Genomic DNA, 25,154 nt, shown 5'->3' on the forward strand with positions numbered 1-25,154 from the left:
CGTGTTTTCCTTTCTTGGAAGATTCTCCCTTGAGTCTCGTGTCGCCCTCCCGTCGAAGGGTAGGTTGCAACAGTTGGCGACTCCACTGGGGACTTTTTATTAGAGAGTTAAGCCATTTAGCTTGTGTGCAATATTTATCATGCCTTTCTCTTTGTTTTGTTTCCTTTTCTTTCTCTTATGTTCCTATGTTCATATAACTTTTTCGATGCTTTCGTATTTGGGGTGGCTGTTTTACTTGTTACATGCATGTTTATAAATACTTGTTCATGCACACATGGCTCGTACACCTTTGCACACACGGTGAGTTATTAGGGCCCTATACCCGAGTCCATGGGAACATAGGAAGTGGAGGTTGATCTATGGTCATGCTGAGTCTCGACTTGCTTGATGACATTCCTTATCTAGAGTTTTTCTCTTTAATGATATGTTGTTGCTGGTAGTCCCTACCACCACAATGTTTGATATTAAAGAGGATGATATCTCTAGAAACCTGTGAAAGATATGTGCGACCACCTTGGGAGTTCTCACTAAGTAGCAAACCTTTAGTCCCTCCCATTAGGTTCCTGAAATATGGGCAAGGTACAAACACACTCCATGTTGCTTCTTTGATATATCCATGCATATTTTTTTATGACGTCGTAATTGTCTGCGTCAGTCCTATGCTTGCCATGTTGTTATGTCATTTTGGCATAAATTGATTGCGTTACCATACTCGTTCGTCCAATAGGTTTCTCTTTGTGCTATCAACCACATGTTCTCACGCATGTGTACTCATACTATGTCCTCACTTATGCACTGCATTTGTCTCGTCATCTTTGTCACGGGAAGTCGAAGGGTCCATATCACCTTCTTAATTGCATGCATGGGGCACCATGGTAATTGACTGTTGGATCAAGTGGCCTCGGAATAATTAAGAAAGGGGGTTGAATTAATTATTAACGAACCTTTACTAATTAAAAATTTATCCTTCTTAATGTTACCAAAAGTAAAAGCAATAATTAAAGTGCACAATGGAAATTAAAAGAGTAGGGAAGAAGAAGACAAACACAAGAAATTTATACTGGTTCGGCAACAACCCGTGCCTACATCCAGTCCCCAAGTGACCTACGGTCCTTGAGATTTCTTTTCAACCTTGTAAAAATCCTTCTACAAGCAAAGATCCATAAGGGATGTACCCTCCCTTGTTCTCTTTGAACAACCTAGTGGATGTACCCTCCACTAGAATTGATCAACAACCCAAGTAGATGTACCCTCTCTTGTTCTCAGTCACAACAACCCAAGTAGATGTACCCTCTACTTGTACCACAAAGGATGTACCCTCCAATGTGTTAAGACAAAGTTCTCAGGTGGTTAGTCCTTTGAAACTTTGTGAATGGGGAAACAAAAGAATTCTCAGGCGGTTAGTCCTTTGAAATCTTTTGTTTATGGGAAAGGGAAGAATCAAAAGAATTCTCAGATTTTGTCGTTTTGAATTCTTTGACAAGGGAGAAGGAAGACGCAAAAGAATTCAGGCGGTTAGTCCTTCGTTCTTTTGGAAAAGGGAGAAGAGAGACACAAAAAGAATTCAGGCGATTAGTCCTTAGCGAATTCTTTTTGGCAAAGGGAGAAGGGAATGAAAAAGATGAATAGCACAAGTTTTTGAACAAAGAACTTTTCTTGGAAGAGAAAGTTTTGAACAAAAACTTTTTAGAAAGATGAAGAGAAGATGAAATAAAAAAGTTTTGAAAGAAATGAAAGAAGATGTTGAAAGATAGATTGAAAGAGATGATAGATATGAATAATTATGTTTCATGCCAAGGTCAAATATTTATAGTTTCTTGATGACTCAAGTAAAAACTTGTAACTCTTGGCAATTCCTTTAAAACTAATTATTTAAAAAGTTATGACTTTTGAAAGAATCTTCAAAAACAAGTCACTTGAAGAACGTGACTTTTGGAAATGAATTTTTCGAAAACAGTCACTGGTAATCGATTACCATAAAGGTGTAATTGATTACACATCAATAGATGTGACTCTTCATTTTGAATTTTGAAAATCTTAACGTTTTAAAACCATTGGTAATCGATTACTACAATCTGGTAATCGATTACGAGAGAGTAAAACTCTTTGGTAATGATTTTGTGAAAACTTCTTGTGCTACTCAATGTTTTGAAAAACTTTTTAATACTTATCTTGATTAAGTCTTTTCTTGATTCATGAATCTTTGAGTCTTGAATCTTGATCTTGATTATTCTTGAATCTTGAGTCTTGAATCTTCTTGATGAAACTTTCTCTTGATTCTTGAAATGTTCTTGACTCAATCTTGAAATCATTCTCATGGGCTTTTTGTCATCATCTTTGTTATCATCAAAACACCTTGAATCAATCTTGATTCATCATCATGAATCAATCTTGATTCATCATCATGAAGCAATGAAGCTTGCTTCTATAATGACTGCGAATGAACGATGATGCCCAATGCATTGTGGGTAAAAAGGAATGGTCTTCCGGGCTCGTGTCCATAAGTAAATGCATTTTTGTCATGCATAGCATAAATATTCCCTCATGCATTCATCATATTTCCTCTATGATGGGGTGTTGAAGTATTGATCAGTAGAGTTTCTCATTCTAGAAAACATGGGATCGAACCAAGCACTCTTTTAAGAAAAGGTTCTATCATGTCAAAATCAAGAGCCTAGAAGTAGCCAGTTTGCGAGAGCTAGGGCAGTGGATGGATCAAGTTCAGTGTCAAGCCTTTCGTAAGACATATGGAAAAATCTGGGATTTGGCTATGATAGAAGTTTCCATTGAAGCCATCACCTCCCTCACTCAATACTATGACCAGCCGCTAAGGTGCTTCACGTTTGGGGACTTTCAGTTGGTACCAACCGTAGAAGAGTTTGAAGGGATATTGGGATGCTTGCTAGGAGGAAGGAACTTGTATCTATTTTCTGGGTTATACCCTTCCATGGCATGAATAGTCAAAATGGTCAAGATCTTGGCACAAGAGCTAGGCTGAGAAAAACAAAATAAAAATGGGGTAGTTGGGATACCAAGGAAGCAATTGGAAGAGAAAGCAAGAGCTTTGGCAGATCAAGGAGAGTGAGCTTCATTCATTGATGTTTTAGCACTGTTGGTGTTTGGGATTGTCCTCTTTCTAAATATGGATGGGCTAGTGGATCTAGCGGCGATCAATGCTTTTCTTGCTTATCACCACGGCAAGGAAAGTCCGGTCGTTGCTGTTTTGGCTGATGCTTATGACACATTCGACCGGAGATGCGAGAAGAGCAGCATGAGAATTGTCTGTTGTACACCCGCTCTTTATGTATGGCTGGTCTCTAACATTTTTCTCCATGAAAGTAGACCCGACTGTCCCCTACAAGGTCATCGCATGTGTGCCGAGAAAGGGAAAGCGAATTGGGAGCAACTCTTGGCGGGTATGGAAGGGGGCGTCCGTTAAATGGTTCCCCCGATGGAAAGAAGGAGGGGCAAGAGTTTTGTGCTCATGTGAAGGGTTCCCAAATGTCCCCTTGATGGGAACAAGAGGTTGTATTAATTATAATCCCATATTGGCCATAAGAAAGCTAGGCTACCCTATGAGAGGGGTGCCATTGGAAGAGATTATCACACCTTTCATCGCACGAGGTTTCTATGAAGGCAATTCAAATGTGCTTCAAAGAGTTCAAAAAGCGTGGAATGCTGTGGAAAGGAAAGATAAAGAGCTTAGAGTAAGCAACAACGATGTTATTGGTGGCTATCATAAATGGTTGAAGGCTCGGATGCAAGGGATAACTTGGCTCCCGAAGCTAAAGATTTCAAGTGGTGAAGAAGCCGAAGTCCCGGAGGAGAGCGAAAAAGTGCAAGCCTTGAAGGCAGAACTTGAAAGAACGTGAGTGGTCAAGGAAAAGTTCAAGACGAAAACCATCAGGGTCAGGAAAGAGTGTGACGAGATGAGGGATGCCAACATGGACATAATCGAAGTATTTGAATGAGAAACGAAGAGGGCCCAAAAAGAAGAATGGGGTCGGAACAAGTTCCGAGGGGCTTTATGGGGCAACAACAGCGAACTCAAGCTTCGAAGGGTTGAAAGGGACGAGTCGAGGTTGGGAAGTATGATATTAGAGGACAAGTTAAAGGCTTGTCAAAGGTTGAGGAGGAGCTTGACTGAACAGTTAAGTAGGATGGAAGAGAACATGTGGACAATCATTGACCAGTATAAACAGGAGCTAAATCTAGCTGCTAGCCATGAATAAAGACGAGAGGACGAGCATGCAAAAGTATGGGCTCTGCAAGCGGAAAGGGAAGCAAGAGAGATAGTGATAGATTCATTACACATAGAAGCCATGAAATGGATGGATAGGTTCGCTTTCACTCTGAATGGGAGTCCAGAGCTTCCAAGGTTGTTGGCTAGAGCCAAGGCAATGGTGAATGTATACTCAGTTCCCGAGGAAGTTCATGGGCTTTTCGATTATTGTCAGCATATGATCGAGTTGATGTCCCATATACTTTTCGATTAGGAACCGCTGAGGCGTTTGTATTTGTGCTTTGACTTTGACAAGATAAACAATATTGTCTCTTAATGAAAATGAGATTTGATTCAACCCTATGTCTTTGCTGAAATTTCTGCGTGCTTTCAATAGTTCGACAACTTATCATTATCATGCATTCATGTTTAATTTGTTGTCGCATTACTCATTGCATTTTTTTCTTTTAGAAATCATAGTCAAAGTAAACACAATAACCAAAAAGAACATAACGCGCTTTACGACACCCTTATCAAACCCGTGCCAAAACTAAAATCATAAGTGAGATAGAAGAAGTGCAAAAGCAAATGAAGGACGACATGGAGGCCATGAAGGATCAAATGACCTCTATGATGGAGACCATGCTAAGCATGAAACAGATGATGGAGAACAATGCGGCCACAATTCCTGCCACCAACGCTGCCGCTGAGGTGAATTCGACTCACCCATCTGCCATAAAACAAACAAGTCAACCAGTCCCGGACATGGTAGGCCAGGGAGGAGAGGTGTTAGGCAGCACGAGCAGTCCTTATATGGGGCAAAATAGGAATTCTTTCCCGTATGGCTTACCCCCCAACTATACACCACCCGATGCAGTGCACGTGCCCAACGATAATGCCAACCACTTCATTCCCGTTCCCCTTGAACGCCAGCAACCCCAGTTGGGACATGCACCCTTCGCTCAGCCTGTGGGGGATGGCCGTGAAGAGCCCCGGGATCATGCTCTGGGTGACTTCGAACCATACCCTACGTATACCACTGAAGGACCAGCGTTTAGTGGTATGCCACAGCCCAATGCCATGGGAGCTCCTCAACATCGCCCGCTACAACCTCTGCACTTCTCGGTGGGGAGGCTGCCTCCGGCCATGGAAGAAAGGGAGAAGTTGGATCTCCTAGAGGAGAGGTTGAGGGCCATTGAAGGGATCAGTGAGAATTCGTTTGCCAACATGGCAGAGTTATGCTTATTGCCTGACATTGTCATCCCTCCGAAGTTCAAGGTGTCGGATTTCAATAAGTACAAGGGGACTACCTACCCCAAGAACCATTTGAAAATGTATTGCCGAAAGATGGGGGCATACTCTAGAGATGAGAAACTCTTGATGCACTTCTTCCAAGAAAGCTTGGCCGGGGCGACGGTTACTTGGTATACTAACTTGGAAGCTTCTCGAATCAGCTCTTGGAAGGATTTTATGGATACCTTCATTAGGCAATATCAATATAATATCGCCATGGCTTTTGATAGAACCCAATTACAAAATATGAGCAAGAAGGAGCATGAGTCCTTCAAAGAGTTTACCAAGAGGTGGAGGGACCTGGCAGCACAAGTAGCACCCCCCATGATGGAAAAAGAAATGATAACAATGATAGTAGACACACTGCCAGTGTTCTACTATGATAAGATGGTAGGTTATATGCCTTCTAGTTTCACAAATTTGGTATTTGAGGGCGAGAGGATTGAGGTAGGCTTGAGAAGGGGAAAGTTCGATTATGCCGCTTCCACAAGCACAAACAATAGGAGGTTCAGAGCGAGTGGAGCCAAGAAGAATGAGGGAGACACCCATGCTGTCACTTTAGCTCCCACATAGCCTAAATCCCAACAAAACCCTCACAACCCCACTTACCAATATTCCTCGCACCAACCAAGTTATTTGGCTAATGTCGGAAACCCTCCCAATCCAACGCCCGTCCAACAAAGGGTGCCCACTCAACCACAAAGGCTTCCTACACAAAACTCGTTTCCCGCACAATCTCGCCCCGCCAGCAACACCAATCCCAGCGCAAATACCAATCTGGGAAGGAATTTTCCAGTAAAGAAACTTGTGGAATTCACCCCGATATCCATGCCATATGCTGACCTACTACCATTCTTGATCACCAACCAGATGGCTATAGTGAACCCTGGGAAGATCTACCAATCTCTCTTCCCTCACTGGTACAACCCCAATGCAACCTATGGCTATCATGGGGGTGTCCCGGGGCATTCAATAGAGCAATGTGTGGCCTTCAAACACAAGGTACAGAGTTTGATTGACGCGGGGTGGCTGACATTTCAAGAGGACATCCCGAATGTAAGGATGAATCCTCTCGCCAGTCATGGAGGCCTAACAGTTAACGCAGTGGAAGAAAGGGAGCCTCAGGGGTCGAAGCGTATAGAAGACAAGTTAACCTCTAGGAGGTTCATATTGGAAGCATTGTGCGAAGCGGGCATGATCTGCCTTGACGGGGACAAGGGAGATTCTTGTTTGATACAACTGGGGGCATCACACGACATAGAGACATGCCCAACGGCGGAGGGGTTGCTATAAGGAATGATGGAAAAAAACCTAATTGAAGTTTGTAGCGCAAGAAAGGGGGAAGGAGATGTGTGCATGCAGTCGGTCGATAAGAGCCCGAGCAAACCCAAGCCATTGGTGATCCACTTCACTAGGGATGTTGCCACACAAAAGCCTCGAGGTTTCCAGCCTGCCCCTTTCCCTTTCATAAGTGACAAGGTGGTGCCATGGAGGTATGCCACACAGGGACCCGATGGAAGGAAAGACGCGTCCGTCGTGCACGTTAAAGATGATCTATCCTCCGCTAAGGTCACAAACATCTCTGGCACAACAACATGACTAGTAGCGGGCAGATCTTCGCAGCACCCGAGCCATCGGTGCGATCCAAAGACCTAAAAAGGAAAGCGAAGGCAGATCTAGTAGAGAGCGATAAGGCGAATGATGAGATCCCGACTGGAAGGTTTGCCAAGGAAGAGGATGACTTCAGCAAAAAGGGAATATCCGCTGAAAAAGCAACCGAATTCCTGAGAATCTTCCAACAGAGTGAGTTCAAGGTGATTGAACAACTAAATAAAACCCCAACTAGGATCAACAACATCACGGTCAACAACTACCTCACATTCACCGATGAGGAAATACCCATCAAAGGCAGGGGATATAACAAGTCCTTGCACGTATCTGTCAAATGTTTGGACCACATAGTGGCCAAAGTGCTCTTTGATAATGGCTCTTCCCTCAATGTCATGCCCAAGGCTACTTTGGACAAGCTTCCTTTTAATGCATCACACCTAAGGCCAAGCTCCATGGTAGTGCGGGCTTTCGATGGCAACTGTCGGGACGTAAGAGGGGAGATCGACATAAATCCTGCCTTCATTCATCACTATCATTGTTGATAGTGGATCTTGTTCTTTCGACGACGGCCAAACTTGTTCTTTCATTGTGGATAGTGGATCTTGTTGCAATTGTTGTAGCACAAGATTAGTTTCCAAGTTTAACCTCACTATCATTCCCCACCCAAAACCTTATAAACTTCAAAGTTCAGACTTCTTTAGAGGCACTAAATTTCATGCTCTTATCTTCCTCTCCCTTCATTCATCTTCTTCTACCTTCAAGCTCTTATCCATGGCTTCCTATGGTGGTGAGCTTCTTCTAGACTCATCTTCTACTTGAAGTGACGTCTCCATTCATCTTTCTCCTTCTCCATTCCGCTGCAATCAGACCTCAAGAAGCAAAGGAATCCATTGATGAAGAAGATCCAAGGCCTACAAGCTCCACATGGAGCTAAATTAGAAGTGAAGCCACACCAAGAAGAAATAGAGATTGTAAACTTAGGTGTTGGTGAAGAAAGAAAGGAGGTTAAGGTTAGCATGGGCATGTCCATCAACGTTCGAGATGAATTAGTAGCTCTACTGCAAGACTACCAAGACATCTTCGCTTGGTCATACCAAGATATGCCCGGCTTGAGTCCTGACATCGTACAGCATAGATTACCTCTGAATCCTGAGTGTTCCCCGGTAAAGCAAAAGCTGAGGAGGATGAAGCCCGAGATGTCCTTGAAGATAAAAGAAGAGGTGAGAAAACAATTTGACGCTGGCTTCTTGGCCGTTGCTCGATACCCGGAATGGGTCACCAACATCGTACCAGTCCCTAAGAAGGATAGGAAGGTGCGAATGTGCATGGACTATCAGGATCTAAATCGAGCCAGTCCCAAGGATAACTTTCATTTGCTGCACATCGATATCCTCATAGATATCACAACCAATTTTGCCTTTTTTTCTTTCATGGATGGGTTCTCGGGCTATAATCAAATAAAGATGGTACCAGAGGACATGGAGAAGATGACCTTTGTCACCCTGTGGGGAACTTTCTGCTATAAAGTGATATCCTTTGAGCACAAGAACGCTGGGGTAACTTACCAGCGGGCTATGGTAGCATTATTCAATGACATGATGCACATAGAGATTGAGGTCTACATGGATGATATGATTGCCAAGTCAAAGACCGAGGAGGAACACCTTGTCAACTTACGAAAGTTGTTCAAGAGACTGCGTAAGTACCGATTAAGGTTGAATCCAGCAATGTGCACTTTTGGGGTCAAGTCAGGAAAGTTGCTTGGTTTTATCATAAGCCAAAAAGGGATAGAGGTGGACCCAGAAAAAGTGAAGGCCATCCTCGAAATGCCCGAGCCACGCACCAAGAAGAAGGTCCGAGGTTTCCTAGGACGGTTGAACTACATAGCGAGGTTCATATCATAGCTGACCGCCACTTGTGAGCCTCTCTTCAAGCTATTGCGTAAGAACCAATCTGTCCAATGGGACAACAACAGCCAAGTGGCATTCGAAAGGATTAAGCAGTGTCTCATGAATCCTCCTGTGCTTGTGCCACCGATGGCTGGAAGACCTCTTATCCTGTATATGACTGTGTTGGATGAGTTGATGGGATGTGTGTTGAGACAACATGACGAGTCCGGAAAAAGGGAGCAGGTCGTCTATGATGGAAGCTTGCTTGTGGGGCTTCTATGGAGGCTGGATCTTTGAGCTTCAATGAGGTCCTTTAATGGTGATTTTCCACCATGGAGATGCAGCGGAAGACAAAGGAGAAGAGGTGAGAGGAGGCACCATCCACTAGGGAATAAGCCATGGAAGAAGGAGCTTCACCACCAAGATGAGCCTTGGATAAGAAGCTTGGAAGGATGCTTCAATGGAGGAAAAGAAAGAGGGAGAGAAAGAGAGAGGGGGGAGCACGAAATTGAAGGAAAAAAGGGAGAGAAGTTGAACTTTGAGTTGTGTCTCACAAGACTCTCATTCATCAAAGTTACAACAAGTGTTACACATGCTTCTATTTATATACTAGGTAGCTTCCTTGAGAAGCTTTCTTGAGAAAAATTCCTTGAGAAGCTTCTTTGAGAAAACATCCTTGAGAAGCTAGAGCTTAGCTACACACACCCCTCTCATAACTAAGCTCACCTCCTTGAGAAACTTCCTTAAGAAGATTCCTAAAGAAGCTAGAGCTTAGCTACACATACCTCTCTAATAGCTAAGCTCACCTCCTTGAGATGAGAAGCTAGAGCTTAGCTATACACACCCTATAATAGCTAAGCTCACCCCCATGACAAAAAACATGAAAATACAAAAAAAAGTCCTTACTACAAAGACTACTCAAAATGCCTCGAAATACAAGGCTAAAACCCTATACTACTAGAATGGCCAAAATACAAGGCCCAAACGAAGGAAAAACCTATTCTAATATTTACAAAGATAAGCGGGCTCATACTTAGCCCATGGGCTCAAAATATACCTTAAGGCTCATGAGAACCCTAGGGCCTTCCCTTGGATCTCTAGCCCAATCTACTTGAAGTCTTCTACCCAATGCCCTGGCGGGATAGGATTGCATTAGTCTATTACTTAAGCAAGAAGTTCATGGCGTGTGAAATAAACTACTCTTTGCTCGAAAGGACATGTTGTGCCCTGGTGTGGGCAGCCCACCATCTAAGGCAATACATGTTGAACTACACCACTTGGTTGGTGTCCAAAATGGACCTAGTCAAGTACATCTTTGAAAAACCCGCTCTCACCAGACGGATTGCTCGGTGGCAGGTTCAACTGTCGGAATTTGACATTGTTTATGTCACTCAAAAGGCGATAAAGGGGAGTGCCTTAGCAGATTACCTAGCCCAACAGCCCATCAACGACTACCAGCCTATGCATCCAGAATTCCCGAACGAGGACATCATGACCTTGTTCGAGGAGGAAGTAGAGGATGAAGATAGGGACAAATGAATTGTGTGGTTTGACGGTGCATCTAACGCACTAGACTATGGAGTTAGGGCAGTTTTGGTTTCCTTCGACGAGCAATATATACCTTTCATTACTATGTTGGGTTTTGATTGCACCAACAACATAGCTGAGTACGAGGCGTGCGCCCTTGGGATCCAAGCAGCAATTGACTTCAAGGTCAAGTTGCTCAACGTATATGGGGACTCAGCCTTGGTAATCCACCAGTTGAGAGGAGAATGGGAGACTAGGGATCATAAGTTGGTACCCTACCAAGCCTACATCATAAAATTGATAGAATTCTTCGATGACATATCCTTTCACCACATTCCTAGAGAGGAGAATCAGATGGCCAATGCCCTCGCCACTTTAGCATCCATGTTCCAACTTACCCTGCATGGGGATTTGCCGTACATCGAATTTAGATGTCGCGGCAAGCCTGCACATTGTTGCTTGATAGAAGAAGATCAAGTTGGTAAACCTTGGTACTTCAATATCAAACGGTACATCAAAGACAAGGAATACCCACGAGAGGCCTCTGACAACGACAAGAGAATGTTGCGAAGGTTGGCAGCCGACTTTTTCCAAAGTGGGAATATCCTATACAAGAGGAACCATGATATGGTTTTGCTTCGATGTGTGGATACCAGAGAGGCTAAGCAAATGCTGGTAGAAGTGCATGAGGGATCCTTTGCAACACATGCCATGGCCCAGAAGATTCTGAGAGCAGGGTATTACTAGCTCACTATGGAAAATGATTGTTACATCCATGTGAGGAAGTGCCACAAGTGCCAGGCCTTTGCCGATAATGTCAATGCTCCGCCCATACCTTTGAACATCTTGACAGCTCCTTGGTCGTTCTCTATGTGGGGTATAGACGTGATTGGAGTTATTGAACCCAAAGCTTTGAATAGACATCACTTCATTTTGGTCGCCATTTACTACTTCACCAAATGGGTCAAACGGCTTCGTACGCTAGTGTGACTAGGAGTGTGGTGGTTAGATTCATCAAGAAGGAGATAATTTGCCGATATGGGTTGCCCAGGAAGATTATCACCAATAATGCCACCAATCTGAACAATAAAATGATGAAGGAAATGTGTGAGGATTTCAAGATCCAACACCATAATTCTATGCCTTACAGGCCCAAGATGAATGGGACAGTTGAGGCTTCTAATAAGAATATCAAGAAAATAGTTCAGAAGATGACCATGTCATACAAGGATTGGCACGATATGCTCTCCTTCGCACTACATGGTTATCGAACTTCGGTGCGCCGCACGTCGACTGGGGCAAACCTTTTCTCTTTGGTATACGGGATGGAGGTTGTGCTCCCGTTTGAGGTAGAGGTTCCTTCTTTGAGAATTCTAGCCGAATCGGGGTTGGAAGAATTGAAATGGGCCTATACTCACTTTGATCAGTTGAAAGGCAGCCTAGTATCTCTAATTTTGCTTTTTAAAATTCCTGCTTTTACTTATTTGTTTTCTTGAATTATATCTTGAATTCACCTAAGTTTATATGCAACTATAGGATGTTAGGAAAAATATATACATAACCATGAACAAACAATTTTTTTTTTTTTTTTTGCAAAGGCTGGTGCAAAAGAAAAATAATTAATTTAGCTCGCCTGGGCGAGCATGTCTGATGCTGGTTTTAAAAAAGGGGGGTCAAGCCATTCTTCACCCCATTTCTTGCCCAAAATTCAAAAATCACCAAGTGCTTACGGGAGTGCTCGAATCCAGCAACCCCAAGCCTCCATTTATGCATTTTTGCTTTCATTTTTGCATTCTCGTTCATCTCCTACAAGGAAGTACCACCTCCCTTTGAATCCATGCTTTGATTGTTTGGTTGGGGGGTTGTAAGGGATGGCCCTAGGCCTACCTTGGATTCCATTATGAATTGGCATGTCATATTATTCACATTCCTCATTTTTTCATGCTTGAACATGCGCCCACCAACCGTTCGGTGAAATGCTTCAATGACCATTGCATGTGTTATTGTGAAATTTGAATTGTGTAGTGAGCTTTGTGCATGCATGGCTGTCATTTGGAAGATGTGGACAGCCTAGGTTGTTAGATTAAGATGACAAAAGCATGAGTTAGGCATAGAAATCTAAACTTTGTCTTGGATGCAAAAATGTATGAATTACATGAATATGTGAGAGTGGTTGGTTAGACTTAGACTAATGTTTGAGCTTGCAACACTTGATAGGCACCTTGCATCTAGGTAGCTAAAATGCTTTTCAAAAAATGTATATCATAAAATAACATATGCACCGATGTATGATTGTTTTCTAATTGCACAGTGACACTTACATTTGGTGGAAAGAAATATACACCATTCAAATTTGTTTGGCTTTTGTTGTGTTTAAGATAAATGAAATGATGGTTGGCATTTCATGCAAACTAACTTTGTGAACGTGTCCTCACAGGAAATGGCTCCAAAGAAGCTTCTAGCTAAGAGAGCAAGGAAAGATGACACTGGAGAAGGATCTAGTGTGGCCCCACAAGTGGATGTGGAGTTCGATAGACATCGGTTCTGAAGTGAGGAACACCAGCGCCGTTTTGAGGCAATCAAGGGCTGGTCTTTCCTCAAGGAGAGGCAGGTCTAGTTGAGGGAAGGGGAATATGTTGAATTCCAGGAGGAAATTGCCAGGAGGCAGTGGACTCAACTTGTGACACCCATGGCTAAGTATGATCCAAAGATAGTCATGGAGTTCTACGCCAATGCATGGCCCACGGAGGAGGGAGTTAGGGAGAAGCGCTCCTGGGTGCGGGGCCTATGGATCCCCTTTGATGAAGATGTCATTAATCAGTTCTTGGGGCATCCATTGGTCCTAAAGGAGGGCCAATGTTGCGAATTCAGTCAGAGGAGGAGCCAGGCCTCGGGGTTTAATGAAGAGGCCATCGGTCAACTGCTATGTGTTCTAGGACAGGACTTTGCACGAAGTGTGATGGGGAGATGGGGGCGGATCATGCGCACTAGTATAACCACCTTGATAGAGATCTAGATGACATTGCTGCTCAATGACATCCTCCCTAGCGATCATAATTCTAATCTTCCCCTACCGAAGTGCCAGCTGGTCTATGCCATCTTGACCCAGGTGAGGGTTCATGTGGCCCAGTTGATCTCAGATGCCATTTATCAATTTGCAGGGATCATGCCTCCCAGAAACCCAGTGGACCCGGAGAAGTCCAACAGGGCACTAGGATTTCCAGCCTTGATCACGGGCTTTGCCAGTTTTATGGGGTGCCGGTGAATCCCACAAAGCTTATCTGGCCTCCCATTAACAGGGCCTTTATAGAAAAATATTGTATGCCAAGGCAGGCACAAATGCAAGGTCTGGCACGGCAGCAGCAGGAGGGGGACCAACAGCAGCCAGATGCAGATGCACCACCACCACCTCTGTGGCAGCCACAATCTCTGGAGTCCATCTCTTCTCACCTGTAGAGGATGGAGCTCCAAATACACACATATATACAGCGTGTGACCGACCAGCAGGTGGCTAATCATAAGGGTCAGGTGCAGCTGAATGAGAGCTTCTACCGATGCACCTGCATCAGCAGAGCCAGGACCCCAGCCCTTTCCCGTGGCATACCCCCGAGCAGTTCGGGGCCACCGTTGCATGGCCTGGAGATAGGCCCAATTTTTAGACAGGGGCAGGACCCACAGAGACCCTCGGAGATGAAGATGGAGCACAGGAGGATGATGATATGGCTGATGTAACGGAATACTTTGAGGAGGTAGAGTCGCTTGGTCGGGATCACCTAAAAATTGTGAACTCGTCTTTATTTTGTTTTTACCGCTTTCGGATTTTGTTTGTTATCTCATTGTGATAAAACTGGACTTTATGTCATCACTTTCAGTTTTTTGTTTGTTACCTCATTGTCATAAAACTGGACTTATGTTATCACTTTCAGTTTTTGTTTGTTATCTCATTATGATGAAACTTTATCGCTTCTAGCATGTTGTCATACTATTGCATTGTGATCATTTGTCTAAAGCAATAAAACTAAGCAAAAAAAAATATAGGGTCTTGTGTATGGTTTCTTTTCATTCACACGCCTTTTGTTCCTTTGATAAGTGTAATCTTGGGTAAAAACTTTGCCTAGGTTACAAACTTTTTCTAAAAATAAAACTAAAAGAAAAACTAAAAACCAACATGCTTGTGAAAAAAGAAATGATCGCCAATTTTCTTTGGAAAATTCACAGATCAAAACACAGTTTTTGAAAAAAAGAAATGTACACCTAGAGGGTGAACGCAACGGAAGATTTTCCCGAATGCCAAATGGACTCGGATGTTTGTATGACTTGATAAAAAGAGCAATCTTTGAAACACTAGTTTGATTTGAATGAGAAACAAACCCTAGGCCTTAATATTTGCATGCCCACTATAGAAGCAAGCTTCATGATGATGAATCAAGTTGATTCAAGTAGTTTTGATGATGACTAAGATGATGACAAAAAGCCCAAAGAATGATTTCAAGATTCAAGAGAAGAAGAATTCAAGATTCAAGAGAAGAAATCAAGAAGACTTCACAAGGGAAGTATTGAAAAGATTTTTCAAAAAACAAACATAGCACAATTTTGTTTTTCAAAAGAGTTTTTCTCAAAATTTTCAAAGTTACCAGAGTTTTTACTCTCTAGTAATCGATTACCAGTTTCCTGTAATCGATTACCAGTGGCAAAGTTTGATTTCAAAAGTTTTTAACTGAATTTGCAACATTCCAATTGTTTTTTAAATGGTGTAATCAATTACAATATATTGGTAATCGATTACCATTGTATTTGAACGTTGAAATTCAAATTCAATTGTGAAGAGTCACATCTTTTCATAGAATGCTTTGTGTAATCGATTACATGGTTTTGGTAATCGATTACCAGTGACAAGTTCTGAATAAAAATCAAGAGATGTAACTCTTCCAATGGTTTTCAGGTTTTTTTCAAGGTTATAACTCTTCCAATGGTTTTCTTGACCAGACATGAAGAGTCTATAAAAGCAAGACCTTGACTTGCATTTTAATAACTTTTTTTAACAATTCTTTAGAACAACTTTTGAGAAACCTTTGCTACTTATTCTTCTTCTTCTTCCTTTGCCAAAAGCTTTCTGAGTTTTATGGTTTCCAAACTTTGTTCTTTCATAGAAAACAAAAGTGTGCTATTCATCTTTTTCATTCTCTTCTCCCTTTGCCAAAAAGAATTCGCCAAGGACTAACCGCCTTAATTCTTTTTGTGTCTCTCTTCTCCCTTTTCCAAAAGAACAAAGGACTAACTGCCTGAATTCTTTTGTGTCTCCCTTCTCCCTTTTCAAAGAATTCAAAACGACACAGTCTGAGAATTCTTTTGATTCTTCCCTTTCCCTTAAACAAAAGATTTCAAAGGACTAACCGCTTGAGATATCTTTTGTTTCCCCTTCACAAAGTTTCAAAGGACTAACCGCCTGAGAACTTTGTCTTAACACATTGAATGGTACATCCTTTGTGATACAAGTAGAGGGTACATCTACTTGGGTTATTGTAACTGAGAACAAGAGAGGGTACATCTCTTGTGGATCAGTTCAAGTGGAGGGTACATCCACTTGGTTGTTCAAAGAGAACAAGAAAGGGTACATCCCTTGTGGATCTTTGCTTGTAAAGGTTTTTACAAGGTTGAAAAGAAATCTCAAGGACCGCAGGTCGCTTGGGAACTGGATGTAGGCACGGGTTGTTGCCGAACCAGTATAAAACTCTTGTGTTTGTCTTCTTCTTTCCTACACTCTTTAATTTCCGCTGTGCACTTGAATTATCGCTTTTACTTTTGGTTAAGTTTCAATTATTGTTCTTTACTTTCTTAACTTTGTAGTAAAAGCCTAATTAAATCTAGTAACATTAAGAAGGTCAGATTTTTAATTAGTCAAGGTACATTAATAATTAATTCAACCCCCCCTTCTTAATTATTCTGAGGCCACTTGATCTAACAGCCATAAAGCCTTATGTTTGAGTGTCCACATGGATGTGTGCTGTGATTAAATTTTGCATGAATTTCTAATCATCATGATATGCGTTTCATGGAAATGATTTAGGCATTCCTTCATTTCTGAGCCATTTGCTAAATAGACATCCTGACATAAAATCATGTCCCTCCATTTGTAGGCCTTCTGAGCCATTTCCTACACAAATATCCCGACATAAATCATGTCCCGCCATCTGTAGGCCTTTTGAGCCAAACATCAACTTTTGACCCTAACCTTGACCTAGGATGGAGATTTCCAACCTTACCCTAGGAAGAGAGAACAGGAGGATCTTCCAAGAGAAGCTTCTCTTACATGGGGTTAGAGATGTTCATCAAAAGAAAAGAAAAAGAGAAAAAGAGAAAGAAAAGAATCAATCAATCAAAGATTGAAGAAAAGAAAAAGAAAATAAAAACAAAGAAAAAAGAGTTATTTGGACTAGACAATATTTGCACAATGTGTAGAATTGTCAAAAGAGAAATATAAAAGAAGAGCAATAATAACTTGGTTAAAACCTGAGGGGTGTGACAAGAGATCACCTTTTTAGTTACAAACCAAACCTTTGTGTCCGCTCTTGTTTCGTGCCAAACAAAAGAGAAAAGCAAACAGAAACGGAAAAGGCCCGAACAACCAAAGCCAAATTTCCTACCAAAAATCCAACCTCACAAAGTCCTATTGATCCATGATGATTGTGCATATTATCTTTGATTTGATAGGAATGACTTGCAAAGTCCATCTATGACATATTTGTGGTTTGGAGTTAGGATGAAACAATTGTCTGTGTGAGACTTTATACACCTCGAGCAGTTTTCCTCTATTCGGTTAGACCCAGTGTTTCTTCTAATGCTCTTTTAGAAACGAAATGCTAATGTCTTAAATCTCATTTTTGGTTATGAGAAATTCTATCTACATGCTTTCATTCCCAAGTAGTCACATTGTTTTTCTTAAAAAACATATGTTGTTCTGATCGGTTTGGGGGTGTGTTTCTTTAATAAGCGTGTTCACATTTTAAGTGAAAGATTTTCATAGACTTCAAGGTCTTTTGTCAAGACTATCATAGTCTTCTTTACTTTTCAAAGACTATCATAGTCTGTTGTCTTGCAGAGACAATCAAGGTCATCTACTCCTTTACTTTTGAAAGACCATCAGAGTCTTTTGTCTTGCGGAGACTATCAATGTCATCCGCCTTTACTCTTCAAAGACTATCATAGTATGTTATCTTGCAAAGACAATCAAGGTCATCTGCTCATTTACTTTTCAAAGACCATCAAAGTCTTTTGTCTTTCGGAGACTATCAATGTCATCCGCCTTTACTTTTCAAAGACTATCATAGTCTGTTGTCTTGCAGAGACAATCAAGGTCATCTTCTCCTTTACTTTTCAAAGACCATCAGAGTCTTTTGTCTTGCGGAGACTACCAATGTTGTTCATCTTTACTTTTCAAAGACTACCTTAGTCTGTTGTCTTGCAGAGACAATCAAGGTCATCTGCTCCTTTACTTTTCAAAGACCATCGGAGTCTTTTGTCTTGCGGAGACTATCAATGTCATCTGCCTTTACTTTTCAAAGACTATCATGGTCTGTTGTCTTGCAGAGACAATCAAGGTCATCTACTCCTTTACTTTTCAAAGAAAATCAGAGTCTTTTGTCTTGCAGAGACTACCAATGTTATCCGCCTTTTCTTTTCAAGACTATCATAATCTGTTGTCTTGCAGAGACAATCAAGGTCATCTACTCTTTCACTTTTCAAAGACCATCAGAGTCTTTTGTCTTGCAGGGTCATCTACTTCTTTACATTTTAAAGACTTCAATGTCTTTTGTCGAGACTATCATAGTCTTCCTTACATTCCAAAGACTTCAATATCTTTTGTCAAGACTATCACAGTCTTCTTTACTTTTCCAAGACTATCAAAGTCTGTTGTCTTGCAGAGACTATCAATATCTTCTGCTCTTTGCACTTTCAAAAACTATCAGAGTCTTTTGTCGAGACTTCAATGTCTACTTTGCATTTCAAAACTCCAAGGTCTTCTACTCCTTTACTTTTCAAAGAACATCAGAGTCTTTTGTCTTGCAGAGACTACCAATGTTATCCGCCTTTTCTTTTCAAGACTATCATAATCTGTTGTCTTGCAGAGACAATCAAGGTCATCTACTCTTTCACTTTTCAAAGACCATCAGAGTCTTTTGTCTTGCAGGGTCATCTACTTCTTTACATTTTAAAGACTTCAATGTCTTTTGTCGAGACTATCATAGTCTTCCTTACATTCCAAAGACTTCAATATCTTTTGTCAAGACTATCACAGTCTTCTTTACTTTTCCAAGACTATCAAAGTCTGTTGTCTTGCAGAGACTATCAATATCTTCTGCTCTTTGCACTTTCAAAAACTATCAGAGTCTTTTGTCGAGACTTCAATGTCTACTTTGCATTTCAAAACTCCAAGGTCTTTTGTTTGATGTACCTAATACCTCTTACATTCTTTCTTTTGACAGGTTTCTCTGCTTGGATTTTGCACTAGTAATTGGTCGGATGGCAAGATCGCCAGGATGAAATTAGTGTCCTTATCTTTACTTACCTTTTCATTTTCAATAAAAACATAAGTAAAGATGGGCAACTGCCAAATCCTAATTTCGTCCGGGGATGATCATTTGCTAACATTTCAATTCTTGCCAGCCGAATTGAGCTGCTTGACACCAGTTGTCGTGCAATCCGAAAGGTTTTTCAATGTTTTGGAAAAGAATACGGAAAATACCCAAAAGGGAGGGCAAAAGGGTCATTTAGAGGCTTTTTTAGACCCTTGGCTCCCCAAGGCTAGCCTCTAGCTCGCTTGGGCCCCTAGAAGACTTAGGGGTGAAGTAACCAGCTCGCCTGGGCGAGCTGAGCTCACCTGGCGAGCAAGGTTACTTTAGGTTGAAGCAACAGGTCGCCTAGGCGAGCTGCTGATCAACCTTCTCCCATTTCCTATAAATAGGCGTGAGGCAGCTAAAGAAAAGGGTTCAGACTTTCAACATTGAATGGATTTAGTGAAATTAAGGAGGAAAAGGAGAAAGAAGAAAAAAACGAGACCAAGGCGTTTCCGAATCGCATCCATGATCGATTCCTACATCATTCTTCGATCGTTTTTCGTTCATCAACCGATTAGTTTTTATTTTAAATTTTTGAATTCACTCTATGCACCCTTAGGGGTCCCCTTTGTTGCTTTCCTCATCTTCATCTTATTCTTCTACCATCATTGATCTAATTTCTTTGTGTAAAGCAAGTTTCCACTGATCCTTTGTGTCGTAATCTCATTTTATTATTGTAAAAGCGAGTTTCAACCGATCGTTTGTGCCGAATCTCATTTTATCATTATAAATTAAAGTTTCAACCGATCATTTACTTCCCAAGTCGTCTTTTAATGAGATTGAAAGTAAATAAGTAAAACCAAAGTTAAAATCAACACATGACCAATCTTTTATCCACAAAATTCGCTTGAATCCATTCAAGGTCCAACACCTTAACGGTCTCTTTTACTTTTATTGGTTAAAATGAACCTTTCAAAACTTTAAAATCAGCTCTATGCGCAACTTTCTTGTTTTAAAAGAACTATGTAGGTCTGAGTTCCTCATTGCACTTGAGGATATGTTGGAGCAAGGCCACGCTCTTGTCGACCCCAAAAGATAAAAAAACATAAAAAAGGGAAAATAAACAAATATTGAAGTCATCATTTTGCACACTTGATTAAAGGTTTTTGTCCCTTGTGACGGACGTGTGGGGTGCTAATACCTTCCCCGCATGTAAACAACTCCCGAACCCCCTCTCCTAAAATTCCCAGACCCCTTTTTGGTTTTTCTAACATTTTCCTCGAATAAACATTGGTGGCGACTCCCGTGCATTTTCCTTTCTTGGAAGCCGCTCCCTTGAGTCTCGTGTCGCCCTTCCGTCGAAGGGTAGGTTGCGACAATAATTATTTTCATAAGTCTATCCATATTTTCTTAAGATATTGTCTAGCAGAAAATCACAGTGATCTTGTACACTGACATTTGTAAATAGGAAAAAAAAAGCTAGTTCTTTGACATTTAGGAGAAGGGTGGTAAATCCTCACAGACTAATTTCATCTTACTAGTATTTATAGATAATTATTTTCATAAGTCTATCCATATTTTGTTAAGATATTATCAAGCAGAAAATCATAGTGATCTTGTGCCCGAATATAGGGAAAAAAAAGGTTCTTTGACATTTGGGAGAAGGGTGGTAAATCCTAGAAGTGGGCAAAGCACAAACTAATTTCATCTTACTAACATCAGTTGGTTGTGAGACCAAAATGTAAGATAGTCCTAGCTCAACATGCTTTAGATGTTCAAGTAACCTTATCAATTTAGGTTCTGATAAACACTTAGAAACTCAAATTGTTCCAAATTGGTAATAAACTACTTTTCATGTCCATAGGCTTCCAAATTTGAAAGCATTATGCAAATATAATTTTGTTGTGATTATGATGCATGCATACTCCTAAAGTAAAATAACATCTTACTGGCATTAACTATGCATTTGTAATTAATAAATTACTACTATAATTAGGAGGATTTGATTGTGCACAAATTTATTCCTAATTTGGAATAGTCTCATTAGAATTTATATATTTGTATCAATCTATGTGATTTTCTGAACAATGGAAAATAATTTTCTGATTTTTACCCTTTCAACTTTCTAGCTCAACTAAAAGGTCCAAAACCCAATATTCATAGAAACAAAGATAGGTAATTGGGTTTTATCTAGAGTAACGGAGAGAATACTACTAAACTTACTGTAAATAACGAGTTATACTAATTACTAATTAGTGTAATAAACTAGTTTTCATCTTTTAATTATTAACATAAGTACTACTACTATATGATAACACGAAGAGCATTGCAATAATTAGAAAAGGGAGAAAATGATAGAGTGTGTGAAAGAAAACCTATGATACTCCACGGGGATGTTGCCAGTGTCAGTTTTTCAGATTTTGATTTTCTTGATTGCTTCAATTGGAAGCACGAAATGCTTTAATTGGAGAAAATGATAGAGTCCATGAATTCCAATGAAACAAATCTGCCGAAAAGGGACCCATAACATTAGAACATGCATCACTTATTAGCATATACAAACAAATGCACCTTCTTACCTCTATTTTGACTCCAACTTCTGAAGCAATTCCTATGGTACTTCTTGCCACAACTTTTGCACAATAGCATCTTCTGAACTTTCTCACTTCCTTCCATTTCTCCACACTTGCAAATTCGACTATAGCTTCTATTGGCTTGACCTTGCTCCTCTCCAGTAACATTTCCTGGAGTATTCTACTTAAACAAGCCACACAACTAAAATCACTTAAAATACACCCAATGTAGCACTACATAGACAAAACAACAATAATAATAATCAAAACTCAATATCATGTAGATGCCAAAAACAATAACAATCCCTACAGTGACTGACTCCTCTAGCTTGTCTTTCAAGCCATGCATTCAACATCAAAATTTCATTAGTAATGAGCTAAAACCAACAATTAAGATGAATCCAAACACACATCATTGATAGAGGAAAATTTCCTTACCTGGTTCCGGTGTTACCTAATTCGACTAGAAAAATGCTATTTCGGAGAGAGGAGATAGGGAAATGGGAATGAATAAATAGAACTAATTAATGAGGCATTATGATAGATTTGAATCGAATATTGAAGAATAGCTACAAATAAGAAAAACGAGATTTCCATGAGCACTGAGCATGTTGAAAGACGAAAGAAGAAGAGTACCTTGCAATAGGTGGTTTCGTCTTCTTCATCGGTCCAACCAGCTTCAGCGTAGAGAGCCTTCAACACCTCATTGTTATTGTAGCGTTTAGTCAAATTGTAGTTCCCTTGTGCCCTAAGGCCGAAGTATATCTTCACTCCAATGCTCTCCTTCTCCTCCAGTTGTTCTCTCTCTCCCTCCATGAAGGTTTCCCCTGATTCGTTTCCACCGATGTTGCTCTGTCCAAAGTCATTCTCACTCCCGCCACTGCCACTCTCTGCACCGTGTAACACCTAATTTAAAACCCACACACGCTAGTAACAACCCTATGCCAATACGAACAATGTCAAGAGGAGGCGAAGGCGACAATAGAACCTTGGGGATGGGGAACTGAATGATGGCATCATTCCTATGTGTGTCGGCGAGGAAATCGTAGAGCCCTGAAACGTCATGAATGAAGGCATTAGGAGTGTCGGGAGCAGCGTGGAGCACGCGCGAAAACCTTGTTATCATTATTCTCCTCCTCCTGCACACTCACTACTTTGGGCCTCTCGATAATGAGTTATGGCTATTAAAGTATTTTAAAAAAAAAAACAATGTTATCTACTCATTTGACAACATTGGTTTTCGAGAAACCAATGTTGTTAGTAATTACTTAACATCATTTATCTCTATTTTTGGTTCCTTTTTTCTTCTTGATTAAAAATATTAAGGAGCCTGTTATCTTATCCTTAATTGATACAAGAAACGAGCTATTCTAGAAAAAATACTGTTGCAACAGTCTTATACCTTGTCCAAGTACTCATCAATGATGCAAGCAGGTTCTATACATATTTGCTCTGCCAACTTATCTCGTCTGTAAACTTCAAAGCACTCTAGCAGCAAATCTAGCTGATCCTTCCCCCTTTAGAACTTATCTTCTCCAATTTCATATGATGCTATCTAAGTTCATTTAAGGTAAAAAATAAATCTAATGAGTTATCCAAAAACATATATAACGCATGAAAAAAGTAGGCCTTTTGCTTGTGGGTCTTGTAACAGGATACAGATCAGGTCAATTTATGCCTAAACAAATTTTCTAAAGAAAATAAATTGTTTATCAACTAATAATTGATAGAGAATCTAACTACAATAGCAAAACACCAACTTTGCCATTAGTATAAGAGAATTAGAAAAAATAAGAGTTCAACTTCATCTTTACTAGGCTTCGATCATAGAAAAAGTGACCATTGATTTTCGAAAAGGGAATAGAAGAAGAAACTATTGATTTTCAAAATGGTAATAGAGGGTAGTGTTCTTCATGGTTGAGTGATTCGATTACAAAAAAGTACTTGTTTGAAAAGCTCGCTGGAATTGATCCTCTATGGGATTTACATTATACGCAACAAAAGCACTTGAAGTACTAAACAAAATAGGTATTAGTTTAGTAATGGTTGGAGTAGCCAACTCAGATTCAAGAAGAAGTTGCATGAAGAGAGCTTGTGGAAAAGATGTTTTTTGGAATTTTCATTGTGTGAGGAAATTTGATCGCCCACAAGTTTTCAGCTATTGTTCATTTCGTTCATCATTACATAGGACTTCACTTGTATTGTTTTTATAAAGCTATAATTTGTATATATTTTTTATAAATCAGCAGCAAATATTAAGGTATGTTCAAAACTGAACCAAATCATTTGTAAACCATCAAACTGATCTAAACAAAACCAAAAATCGCTTAAACCAAAAAGTGCAAAACCCAAAAATCTAATAAACCGCATATTTATTGTGGTTAGGTTTGATTTTTGGATCTTGTTATAAAAACCAAACCAAATCAAATAAACCGCATATTATAATTATATAACTTTTATTGTGATAATTAATAATAAGTATTAAATATTTCATTATTTTTTCTTTTCTTTATAACTAAGATGCATATTTTACTTTCATATGTTAAAAAAGAATGTACTAATATTGTTAAAAATAGTATTAAATATCAATTACTATTGTGTTACAAAAATAGTAGGTATTATCATTTTATGTTAATGCTAAATAGAAGTGAAAAATAATAATTTTTAACTAAAATATGATAAAAAAAATTAATAAAAAATTATTTTAAAATAATATAACATAATAATTATGTAAGTTTAGTTGATAGATTTTAAATTACGATAATAGAATAAAAAATAAAAAACTATCAAACCGAATAGAATCAAACAACAAAAGTTTGGTTTGGTTTGGTTTAGTTCAAATTTGATGTTATATTTAAACGCAACCAAATCGAACTACATCTTTATTTTATGTTTGGTTCCGACACACACACACACACACACACACACACACACACACACACACACACACACACACACACACACACACACACACACACACACACACACACACACATCAAAGCAGGTTTTGGATGGTGTTAGAATCTCTCATTTAAGTTACAAAACAACAAGCATGGAATATATAATGTCATTCAAAAAAATACAGCAATAGACAATATTTTCATTCACTTTTGATCTATTTAGTCATCTTAGTGGAAGATAACTGTGCAGAAGCAAGTTCTTGAGACAATAACTCATTATCATCTTGCCTTTCAGAACTAAATCTCTTTGCTGGAGGGACAGTGGTTGAATGTTCAGGATCATGGTTAGCAGTGATAGATAAAGATTGTTGTTTAAATAAACATTATCATGTTGAAAACCTCATTCAAATCGTAAACAACCCTTAATTTAAAGTTCTTATAGTGGCCAATACAGTTCTACTAGTTTTGCAAATTTCCTTATTTGCTTGTGATGTATTTTGGTAAAGACACATTTTAGTAAAAATAGTAACTTATCTCAAGTTCTATAGTTCAATGTAGTATTACCTCATTAAAATTAAATTGTT

General features: G+C 39.9%; 1 protein-coding gene across 1 annotated transcript; it reads left to right on the top strand.

Annotated features, from left to right (window-relative positions):
- The first annotated feature begins 10,647 nt into the window (after positions 1–10,647).
- Positions 10,648–11,289, top strand: LOC102660318 (uncharacterized). The gene has a single exon (XM_006579186.1). The coding sequence runs from the start codon at positions 10,648–10,650 to the stop codon at positions 11,287–11,289; it is 642 nt and encodes a 213-aa protein (XP_006579249.1).
- The last annotated feature ends 13,865 nt before the right edge of the window (positions 11,290–25,154 follow it).

This window comes from Glycine max, chromosome 4, assembly GCF_000004515.6.
Source record: "Glycine max cultivar Williams 82 chromosome 4, Glycine_max_v4.0, whole genome shotgun sequence".
Classification (NCBI taxonomy): Eukaryota; Viridiplantae; Streptophyta; class Magnoliopsida; order Fabales; family Fabaceae; genus Glycine; species Glycine max.

Coding starts and splice junctions, on each gene's coding strand:
- LOC102660318 (XM_006579186.1), top strand. CDS start 10,648: ATGTTGGGTTTTGATTGCACCAACAACATAGCTGAGTACGAGGCGTGC.